General features: G+C 36.3%; 1 protein-coding gene across 1 annotated transcript in view; it reads left to right on the forward strand.

Moving 5' to 3' along the window:
• Positions 1–952, forward strand: part of LOC134657571 (casein kinase I-like) — a 34,378-nt gene extending 33,426 nt beyond the window's left edge. Inside the window, exon 9 of the mRNA XM_063513147.1 lies at positions 824–952. Coding sequence (XP_063369217.1) covers positions 824–901 — 78 coding nt within the window. The 3' untranslated portion in view covers positions 902–952. The remainder of the gene's footprint in view (positions 1–823) is intronic.
• Positions 953–12,704: the final 11,752 nt, after the last annotated feature.

Here is a 12,704-nt window from a genome sequence, read left to right on the forward strand (position 1 = left end):
CCGACACCGGCAGCTGACTTGTACCATGGTTCACTATATGGCTCTGATTGTTTTGCTTTACTCAGTATTTCAAAATTATTAACATAGTTGGGTCAAAATGGTCAAATCATCGTCTTCCTCGCGTTTGTCCCGGCATTTTGCCACGGCTCATGGGAGCCTGGGGTCCGCTTGGCAACTAATCCCAGTAATTGGCGAGGGCACTAGTTTTTACGAAAGCGACTGCCATCTGACCTTCCAACCCAGAGGGTAAACTAGGCCCGTATTGGGATTAGTCCGGTTTCCTCACGATGTTTTCCTTCACCGAAAAGCGACTGGTAAATATCAAATGATATTTCGTACATAAGTTCCGAAAAACTCATCGGTACGAGCCGGGGTTCGAACCCGCGACCTCCGGATTGAAAGTCGCACGCTCTTACCGCTAGGCCACCAGCGCTTCAAATACATTCAAAATGGTCAAATACATTTCTGAAAAGAGTTTTCTACAATAAAAATTACCGGTCGTACGTATATCACATCACATTATTTTATTTGAGTCGCGAGTACTAAAAAATGTCGCATATCTGGAAAGGTACAGTTGACGTCAAAGATATGTTTACATTTTTCGCCTTATTACAACGGAGTAAGATGCTAAAGTGTAAACATATCTTTGAAGTCTACTGTACAGTGTTAAAATTAGCTTTTACTTTCTTAACTTTGCGATCCCTATAGGAAAGACCCGAACGAGTTAAGCATATAGTAAAATGTGGATGGCCCAGTAGATGATACAGTCAATGAATGAAATCCTACTGACACTGACAACCTCCCCTTCCTATCCACTCCCTAGGTAAAGTCAGTGAACGCCAACGAAGCTTCGAAGCAAGCGATCAAGCAGTCCATCAGTCAAGTCAAGAAAATATCCTAAACATTCCCAACATCACTCAACATCACTATGGATACGCTACCGCCAGCTTAGAATCTAGTTCCGATGTTTTGGCAATATTAGCATTGGTTTTAATAGGGAAATTGATTTATTGGTATGATATTTAGGTCTGTTTTACTAGGTTTTGTTTGACATTAATGATTTTTAATTAATAATTTGGTTTATTTGTATGTGTTAAACAAATAAGGGCTGGTTAGCTTCCTGATCGAGTACTAATGCAGCTACCGTGGGGGCCACGAAACACAATGGAGTAAAAGAATTGGGTACTTTCCTCTACTTAAAATAAATTATATCACACTGTGCACGAAATAAAGCACCAGATAATTATTAGAAAAATATAGATAGCAGTTATTTTTAAACACAATTTATATTTAATAAATCGGATGGAAGTATAATAAAAAGTAGGCGAGTTCACTGTGACGTCACTACACACGTTTTCATACAAATTCCATATTGGCAAATCGTTTTGACAGTTCTAAAAAACCGGCCAAGTGCGAGTCGGACTCGCGCACGGAGGGTTCCGCACCATCAACAAAAAATAGAGCAAAAAAAATCGTGTTGTATGGGAGCCGCCCTTAAATATTTATTTTATTTTATTTTTAGTATATGTTGTTGTCGGCAACAGAGATACATAATTTGTGAAACATACAAACGTACTCGACTGTTTCCTCCGTGGGTTTTGAAGCTAGAGCAATGATTTTTTCAACACAGATTAATATTGTCAATATCTGTGTCGGACCGTTTTGCTTTTTTTGATATTTTTGTTTGTTAAGGCGCTAGAGCCCTTTAAAAATGGCCAAAATGGCCTAATTGAGTATGCCGCAATGAGAGGCGTGCTATTCAAAACTGACATCAATTAGTCAAAAAAACAGAACGGTCCGACACAGATAATTTCATAATCATTTAGATTTCCAAATTTGGTTACGATTGGTTAAGTTTTGGAGGAGGAAACAGTCGAGTACGAAACCTCGATTTTTGATATTTTTACGCAGGATTTTTCGCCTTGTCCTTATCGCACTAGTTTTAGGAGCCGCTTCCGTTAGCGAGACGGGTATATTTACCTAAAATATTTAAATCTTAGCTCCTGTTGGCTCTTAATTGGCCTCTTCAACCTTATTCGAAGGCAGCAGTCCTTTTCTCCCTTCCAGAGGGTAGGTGAAAATTAAACAACTTATTTCTATTCCCGTTCTAAAAAAACTAAATGAATTCTTATGTCCTTGACTTGAACTATTTCCATATAAAATTTCGTCTAAATCTGCTCAGCGGTTTAAGTGTGGTATTCCACCTGTCCAATATTTGATCAAATGTGCATTGCGTCACTCTCGCAAAATGTGAGACGCAAATGGGTGGATCAACTATTTCTTGTTGTTATTCTGTCCGGTCAGCCAAGAGAGAATAGTAGCATAGTTTGTTAGAAGACATTGTACACCACCAGGCGTGGCTCACTCCGCGATTTCGTCGCTTTGCTACAGGTAGCTAAAAGTACATCCGTTCGGCCCCAATTTTGGGGAAAGCCATAAGCCGCGCGTGGCGCTGTCGCCACCTAGCGGCCATATCTGTGCTGATCGTAACAGACGCGTTTTGTTAGAGAGTGAGTCTTCTGTACTTAGTACTATTATTTATTCTGTGACACGCTTGGAAGACGACCCTCAATGGAAAGGGTGTATAAGTATCACAAAAAAGCGTGTTTGGTGAATTTAAATGCCTAAAAATCAGGTTTTAAAGAGTGACCCAGGAGAACGTAACCATGGCAACGAGTGACAAGAAAAAAATTATTCACCCTATTGTATAATTCGGGATGTTTGAGTATTTATTCGTCTCCTAATATACGATCCTTCACCCTGTAGTTCTAATCACAAAATAATTGATGACCCAGGAGAACGTAACCAAGGCAACGAGTGACAAGAAAAAGTTGATTCACCCAAATACAAATTTTATCAAATTTTGGGCAGATGGAATACCACCCTAAGCTTGAAAAGGCAGATAGATCAAGTGACTTTCGCATTTATAATATTAGTGGGGAATGGGGATTATTGTAGCTTTCACGTTAGGTTCGTTTATTAGACATGTTTTATTACCATTTGTCTTACAACGGTATTCGATCAGGAAGCTACCAACGGTGCCAAGTTGATTTTAAATAATTTAAATGAATTACTGGCTAGCTTTGTACGATACTGTGATTGGAAGCGTGTCTGTTTGTATGTGTGCGTATCTGTTGTAAATTTTTACTTTATAAGTTATAGAAAAATATTGAATATACGTTCTTTTTACTCATTGTAATGTATACTTATAAATATAACTAGTTAATTTTGAGAAACTACCAGAGCTCTATTTCGTTTTAGGCTTTTTTTGACACTATTTATTTACTAATGTAAAGCCAATAATGTGTCTAGATCTAGAAAAATTGAATAAATTACAAAATGAGTGCCGATTTGCTCTTAAAAAATATAGTTTTTGTGAATTAAGGCGCATCTATACGATGAAACGTCGGCATATGAATTTTGTATAAATTAATTAAAAACATGCAAATGATTAAGCTTTTCCTTGCATTGATAATTAGTCAAGGGCATGAGCCAAAGTGAATTCAGGTAAATGGTTTACTAAAGATAATGTTTACATAGCAATCAGAGTACAAGTACATATGTAGGTATGTAATTAAATTACTGCGTAGTTTGTGATTCATATTAAATTTATCGCGCATTTTAGATTACATGTGTTTTTTTTTTTCTGGTCGTAAGATATCTAGAACATGTAGGTCATAAGAGATTCATTAGTTATGAAACGAGTAGTTTATTTTGGAGTCTTATTTGTTTTTGTTTCATATGTATTTATCTTAATAAAAATAATTATTTTCGTTTAGCACTTATCGTTCAAGTGTTAGTTAAATTAGAACTATGTAGATTTCAAACTTATTCTATGATATTTATTATTAATTATTATATTTATTTACTGAAGCTGTTTGTACTTTCACTGACATTCCGTTTTCTTTTCCAGTGAAAGAGATTACGACGTTCGACAGCCACGGGCGGTCCGGCGAAAAAGAGAACGCGATAGCATTCGCGTGCGTGTGTGACTGTGTGTTTGTGTGTGTGATCGTGCGACGCGCGTCGTGTCGAGCGTCAACAGCGTCAAGCGTCAAGCGTAACGTCGAGCGTCTAATCTACCGGCAAACGGCGAACTGGCTTTATATTATATTACAAGAGGCCTTTGTTTAAAACACTGTGTCTCCGTCATCGGGCGGATTTGTTTTATTTTACGATTATTATAAACGTATTAAACTTCGGTGACTAACTTTAGACGTGTAGACTAGCGGACAAATCCAATCCAATAAATAGAAAATACATAACGACCGTTATGATTTTCAGCAGTTATTGTGTTTTGGGTTTGATCGCCAGCGGGTATGTTGTAATATAGCTCCGAAATGTTCGGTTCGTATTAAGAATTTAAGATCCATGAATCATTGGAATGCATTTTTCGAAAGAATAAAAATATGTAAGATGTAAAGTAACAAGTAACGCCGGGCAAGCGTCGGGTAGACAGTTAATCGCTCTCAATATTTAGTTAGTTTCGATGTTAGTTTCTTTTTCTAATTAGCTAGTGTTTACATTGAATTTATTGTATAATTACTGACTGGCGATGTATTTCAGCAATACTCTGTACATATACACGATGGCTGAGATACGGCGGCAGAAAAGACGATATTGGCTAAAAATGTTCATTAAAAATTTAATGATTACTAATTATAAATAGGATTCTGTATTGAAATAAAAAAAAATGTAAAAGATTCGAAAAAAATATACTTAGAATAAGTAACTGATCGAATTGTTGAAGCTACGCGCGCGGCGACCCGTTCGCGACTTTAGTGTAAATATGAAAACCGCGCTAAGCTCCGGATAAACAATTGGTACATTGCGTATCATATATTTTAAAGCGAGATAAAAAAATGTAAATATAAGACAGTGTTCATTTTAACTGTTATTTTTTTAAGAACACGCTAACATTTTTGAACTGACGATGTTTCGTGACACTGACGCGAACGCCGGAGATGATATTTTTATATTGAACCAACCCGATAGCACTCGACCCGCAGCCATGCTTCCATAGTAACCTAACTTGTGTCACGAGACGTCGAGTATCGTAAGTTACAGTAAGAGGATGTATGTAATATGGGTCTATTGTTTCCCAAATAGTTTTAAGCCATAATGTATTGTTTGCCCGAATTTTCGTTAGTCATAATTTTGCAATACCCTTTTATATAGGTATAAAGTGGCGAGAATCGCTGCAGGACATTTATTTCGGAGATCAAACATTCTCACACTTCTAATTCACTTCAAAAATAATACAATCATTAAAAAAATAATACAAACTTAATACTTAAGTACCTTATAAAATAAAATAACTAAAACTAAACCTAATAAAAAAACAAAAAAAGCCCTATAATTTCATTTGGTTCAGAAACGCGTCAGTTTTCAGGATTGCCATAAAACAAACCTAACCTAACCTATCTATAGGATAAGAGGATAACCTAACGAAAATCCTGAAATGTTAACTGTTTCAGTTTTATGATTAATGATAATATGACAAACAATACATTATGACTTAAAACTTTATGGGAAACAACGGGACCCCGTGTAATATAAGAGATCTTGAGTGGTTACGAGTAGGGGGGTGTACTGGGGACGGGGAATGCCTCGCCTTCGTTTGACTATGGAATTTGTGACTCTAGGCCTCGTGATAAAATGGATCTCAATATTCCTTTTTTATATTAACGTGCGATGGTAATCGTCAGTAGTGTAACGGCCTCGGCGTTTCCCGTCCCCAGTGGACTGAGTTTACTCAGTGTACTGCACTTTTAACTATAAATATAATTAATGAATAAAAAAATAAACGAGTAATTTAATTTGTATTTCTTGACTTTGGTTTACCCACGTACCCTACGCTAGGTGTCCCCAAATTGTCGCAGTTGAATGCACACCGTGATCCTGCGTCGCTCCGTTATAGGCGGAGGTGGCACTCGTTGGGTTTTTAGACGGTAGTAGGTCCTCGCCCTTTAGTCCGTCATACCCGTCTTACTCCCCTCGAGACGAGATGCGTAAAAGGATTTTTCCAACGTAAAAAAAAGGTGTCCCCAAATTATGGTTTTCCTACGCTTGTTGAGCCCACTGATTACCAGTCCGCCGGACGGTATCGGCCTGTCAGAACAATTAAGTTTTTGGCAAAAATTTCATTTTTGTTACACGCTTTTATCGCTGACTGTACTTTTCTTACGACAGACAACTAATACTCATCGAGACAATTGTAAAAATCCCTAACACAAATAGGTTGTGTTGTTTCATCACAGAGTTCCTATGGCCACCTCCTGTCTCCATCATCAGATCAGCTCGATGGTACCATAATATTGCATTGTCACCCGACTTACATGTGCATGCAAAATTTCAGCTCAATCGGAAACCGGGAAGTGGATCAAATTTAACTTTCAAGATTCCATTACAATTTAGTTACATACAGGTCGAGTTCCTAAGGCCAGCTCCTGTCTCCATCATCAGATCAGCTCGATGGTACCATAATATTGCATTGTCACCCGACTTACATGTGTATGCAAAATTTCAGCTCAATCGGAAACCGGGAAGTGGGTCAAATTTAACTTGCAAGATTCCATTACATGTTAGTTACATACAGGTCGACCTAATAAACAGTTCCGAACAACTGACAGGCCGATACCGTCCGGAGGACTGTTAATCAGTGGGCCTCTTTACGTACCAATATATATTATTATACCATGTACCAATACCAAAGATGGATGGATGGATAGGTATTTTACCCTATACCAGTTTAGTATAAGGCGCTTAGCACACTGGATACGATTCGCACGTCATTGCGATATGTGAGCGGGATGTCGCTCTTACGTGCATAGCGTTGTCTCGCTCAAACATCTGAGCTCTGCTTTAGGTATACGGTAAAGAAAAACAGCGATGCACATTTTACACTTTATTTAACATTCTTTATAACAATAATTTCACGTAAGCCCGTCGGGCACAGAATGAACACCTAGTCTAACGGCAACATACAAAAACATCGATTCAGAACAGTAGTAACCAATTGGGATACAGGATAATACTGAAAAGTTAAAACATTTGCTCATCTCTGAAAGTGCATCAAAGGCTCACTAGATTTATTTTGTAATAAGTAGAAATGTCTGCAAACGATGCTATCAGGTTTAGTATGAGACGGCGTATCGTTAAAGGCCTGTGCACATCGACTGCGTGTCGTGCACGTGCGCGTGCGGCGTTGTAGTATACAGATCCTTATGAGAGACGGCACACCGCTTGCGTGACGTGTGCGTGTGCGGCTCCAACATCCAACAGTGCACAGGCCTTAAAGCCGTGACACTACCGCACCGCACCAAAGTCGCGGTGCGGTGCGGTAGTGTGTTATGGCTATTACTGGTGAATTTCCAACACAGCTGTTCAAGAAGTGTAACACTCTTACAGTAGATGTCGCTATGGGTACCTCCCTAAGGCGCTAATGGTGGAAAGTGGGTGGAAATATTCGTTGTCCCGGGTGTATGTCACAGATGGCGGATTTATCAGACACTAGATTTCAAGTGTCGCGACAGATGAATAAAGTGTTGCTCAATAATTCATAGCTAATATTAGCGGAAGGAGTTGAAAATAGAGTTGATGTAGACCCGCCCTTTATTTGGCGAGTCCTTTGCACTTTCAGTTCAAATAAGTAGGTATAATAATAATAACAAGTGTAAAGATAACAAATTAATTCGAAACTAGTTTTTATTCCAATGATTTAAAGTCCGTTTTCATTTAAACGAAACTAGTCAAAGGTTAAGTTGAAAATCAACGCTAACTATTATTTGACGCGAGACACTAACATTAAACATTTGAAACGAGTTCAACAGGTGATTGATAAAGCTGTTAGGCACATTTATATTAATTTCTTTCGGGTCTTTAACCCATTGCCCGCCAAGGACGTTTACTGACGCGCGCGGATACAGCCAAACGTCAACCTTCGTGCATTCAGACAAGGTTCAGATTGCGCTGATTGCGAAAATCGATTCCACACTCGCGTTTGCGGCTTCGCGCCGCGATTTGCGCACGAGTGTGGAGGGCCCTATTATGACCATGTATTACGAAATTCCTCGTCATAAGCGTCCTTCCTTTAGAAGGGGGTTAAGTTTACTTCAGATTTTCATAATCGACTAATATAAATGTGCTTACAAGATATACAAGATACTAAAATACAATGCTATAAGTAGGTACAATCATAAAGTAAAAGTACGAATGACTAGGATGATTACAGCCTATTTTGCTAAAGCGATTATACTATGCGTCTGAAATCCCGTACCGTACACAATATTACAAAACTATGTTAAAAACTGTCTTAGAAAAACAACTGTGTTACACTATTTATTTTATAAAGTGCTGATTTTGTGTTGAAGCTACGAACACCATTAGTAAGTATATCTGTTATGTCTAGAATAGTCAAAAGGGAAAAGTAGATGAGTCTGTATAAATAATTCGTACCGATCTATTATAAAACTAGTTTTATCCTACATTTACTACCTCTCTACCTGAGACCCGTTTCTCAAAAGTTTGTTACTTGTAATACAAGCGGATGTCACTTTTTGACAGCTTTTGTTTTGTTAGAAAGGGACTTTCACTTGTATTACAAGTTACAAGCTTTTGAGAATAGGGCCTCTGTTCGGCAGTACTATGGTACAGTCAGTAGCAAAATTATCAACTTGAACATGATCGTAGCACGACTTTAGGTATTCTATGTAGGGTGACTGCAATATTTACCTATTGGCCACTACATAGTAATTGGCCACTCTTAACAAGCTTCAATTGGCTTGTTTCTTTCTTATTTGTAAGGAGTGGCCAATTACTATAGCAGTCATAAATATCCTACTTAGAATAACTTAGGTAACACGATATAGGTACCGATGCAGTATCAAGACTATCTACTTTTATCTTTTTACTGCGATTGACTTGAAAATGCCGTGCACTGACCTCGCATAGTTTGTATTCACAGTATAAGCGGCTAAATAAACGATACTTACAGTAGTAAGATATGAATAAAGCTCTGTCATAGTAGAAAACATCTATAACACTAAACTACTGATTTTATACTACTGCGATTCACTTGATAATCTTGTTATTTCAAAAGCCCGAGCGGCTTTTAAATAATTTTGCTCTAGACAACTCAGAATATAAAATAATAAGTAAGTAAGGTTTATTTATCATTCAAATAGGTACAGGGAGGCTAAGTTTTACCTATAATGGTCCACTACTGTGTATTTTGCTCCTATGATTATTGGCTGGTAGCGCAGCCGAAATATATTTACAATATGCGAACCATGGAGAGAAGAGTTAGATAGTGTTATATTTTACATTAAAATATTTTCAAGAAAAGATCCATCAGTTTGGAATAGGTACCTTTAAACTTTGGTCTTATGAATTTTAACTCAGTGATGAAACAGTTTATTTTGACAATCCCTATATATAATAGGTCATACCTATCCGAATCTTAACCCCTCGAGTCTATAGGTGATTATGATTTTTCATGCATTTTGTATGAAATCGCGTCCGCGGGACAGAGTTGAGAGATTTTTCAAACTCCTATTCGACTGATGATTCCTTTCTGAAACAGATTTACACATTTACAAGTTTCCAAGTTCATAATAATTTTACTGTACCGTATAATCCATTATATTTTCCGTCGATTTTATAATAAACGATAACATTTCACGTTTAGTCGCGATCTCTTACGCAGTAATAATTGATTTCACATCAAATTGACATTATTAATTGAAGCAAGATGTTGAATTCTGCCGTGTCATCTTGGATCAGGTTTAACCTAGTTTGTGAATTGAAAAGTTGAGCCTAGGGCTTCCAATCTGACCTAAATAGACATGTCCTTAAAATGCCTTTCACATAGTTTTAGTTATTTCAGTTTTGTTACTTTCATTTGGACCATTTTCCGTAATTCATACCCTGAATCTGTAAGTATGATCTTGCAGGATACGTAATTTTGTAGGTAGGTACCTAGTGTTTAAATCACATTAAAATTTCCTTTCCTAGACTCAACTTTTAGTCTCCCAGGAGTCTAGCCGCTATCTAGACTTGTTTCCTGACCGTTTTACATTATATTAGGTATTATTTCTTTTACTAATGCCTACAGGTTTTCGAAAAACCTGTAAGCTCTAGCATTACGCTAGTTATGTACATTTTACTATTAATTAATAAGATAACACATATAAAAATATGTTGAAACTCTACAGGAAAAAACAATCACAATACTAATATATTTGGTTCCTGGACGTTGACAATTAAAGTTAAGCATATTATTTACGAAAAAAGATTTATTTAAATAGTAAGGGTATATTTTATCACACACTATATGAAATCTTCACCTACTTAGGTATAGGTATTTTTAACCTTTTCGACGCTGTGTCAAACACAAAAGCTGTCACTCTGACGCCACGTCACCGTGTGTCAAAACTGAAATTGAACTTTATGCATATGCACGTAGGTCTATGTTGCTCTGTGGTCTGTGATCAATTAATCGGTCTTTGGCGTTGAACCTACGGTGCGGATATATCGGTCATTGGCGTCCAAAAGGTTAAAGAAGGTACATCTTACCTTAAGACAGGCATTATGCCAAATTAAATATAAGAGATTATTTATTTTACATAAAGAAGTAATAGACAACATTATTGTCGCATTGTTAGGTAATGCCTACGAAACATTTACAGAGTAATACAATTTTATGCAAAGGCGATCGCGTTACATTCAGATTCAACATTCAGAAGCACTAAAATACGAAAAAAAAATTATACTATTATAATAACTTTTATATGATAAATTGATAATCCAGCATTAAGTGGCTTTTCATAGAAATATACTTACATTTTTAACGCGAAAAATAGTACTTGTCTATGAGTATTATCAAGTAATTATTATAGGCGTATGTGGGTAGTTTGCAGACTTTATCGTAGGAAAATCTGCAACCTACCCTATTGAAATAATTACTTAAGAAAACGGTGCCCTATTGCAGTGTCATCCTTTTTTCATCGTAACTACCGACTTATAATACTTAATACTATTATGTTTATCTGCATAAACGCATCACATTTAACCACATAATATATTTATTTACATCTTTAATTTTTATTCTGATAATGATATAGGTACGTGGCATTTTTAAAAATAAAATCATTTGTAAAATATTGCATCGTTTTTAAATAAAATAAATATTTTTACATATTGTAAGACATATAGGTACATATTTTAATACCTATAGGGATTGTAGGTAGGCTTCAACTTTTACAATTGTTGAAGGTGCAGCTTCGCTACGGAGCTACGGAGCGCTACGCCGTAGAACTAGCAGAGTTCGTAAACAGTAAAGAAATCATGTACATTGAGCATACCACAATAGTGTCGCTTACGAAATGCTACGACCGGGCCCGTTTCTCAAAAGCTTGTAACTTGTAATACAAGAGGAAGTCCCTTTCTAACAAAAGCTGTCAAAAAGTGACATCCGCTTGTATTACAAGTTACAAGCTTTTGAGAAATGGGCCCCAGAAGTTGGTCTCCTAACAATCTCATAATACTTAAGCATGTAGCATTTCGTAGGCGACATTTTCGTGGAATACTAGGTATTCGGAAAGATTTTCGAATATTCATAATTAAACCATAAGTTTTCAAGCGTTAAAATACATTAATTGATTTAAATAACTTCTAATCTAATCTACTAATCATAGAAATGTGTTATTTTTTATTGTCAACTACATAATGTTGTACAAATAATGTTAAAGAAGGAAGAATCTGGTCATCTTTGAGGTATTTTATTGGAAACAGATTTTATTATCAGTCTATTTCATACCTGCTGGCATAAGATGGAAGATATTAGATTTAGAATTGAGATGGTCTAGTTTTATATACATTTTGTAGGAGAAAAAAGTTTTTTTACTAATTATATTGTAATAAAAATACAATTTAAAGTTGTTAATTCGTGATACTTCGATGATTTCGTTCCATCGAACATATAAATTCGATTTATTATTTGGGTATGTTTTGTTTGATTACTACGAGTCTAAAATCTATTTTAGTACACTAATAATCGTGTCATTATAGTGTAAGTACAATCTGACCAATTTCTTTGTGTTTGCTGTGTATTTATTGTTTTGAACAACTTTGTCTATTTTCTCATTCACCACATGTTTTAATAATAAGACTGTTCCAAGTGAATCCAGTGCAAGCTATCAAATCGTCAGGTGACAAGCAAAACTCACTAATTACCTACTAAAAAACATTTAAACAAAGATCAACCTTCTTTTAGTACTAATATGGTTCACTATGGCTGTGAACTTGTGGTGGCAATTAGTGAGTTTTGCTTGTCACCTGACGAAATAATCTATTGTATTTTCAGGAAAACGTCTAGCATTTCTATTCATAAGAAACTTTACAAACCTTAGGCCTTAAACGACTTTATTACGGACATTAATTACTTGCTATAGCTTGGAAAATACTTAAATGTAGTTCAAATTGTAAGTCAACTCTCGTAAAAAGTGCCCCAAGAACCCATATTTTTTATGGCGATTGGAGCTCAATTCATGAGTGTTGCATTTTTTTGAGCATCGCAATATTTCATAAACGTAATACGCCTTATCCTTAAAATTATAGGTAAGTAGGTACCTACAATAGTAATAGAAACATATCAGAGGGTAGCGGCACCACTTTTCGGCCTGGTAACATCTGGTTTCTTGGAA

The sequence above is a fragment of the Cydia amplana genome, chromosome 20 (assembly GCF_948474715.1).
Source record: "Cydia amplana chromosome 20, ilCydAmpl1.1, whole genome shotgun sequence".
Classification (NCBI taxonomy): domain Eukaryota; kingdom Metazoa; phylum Arthropoda; class Insecta; order Lepidoptera; family Tortricidae; genus Cydia; species Cydia amplana.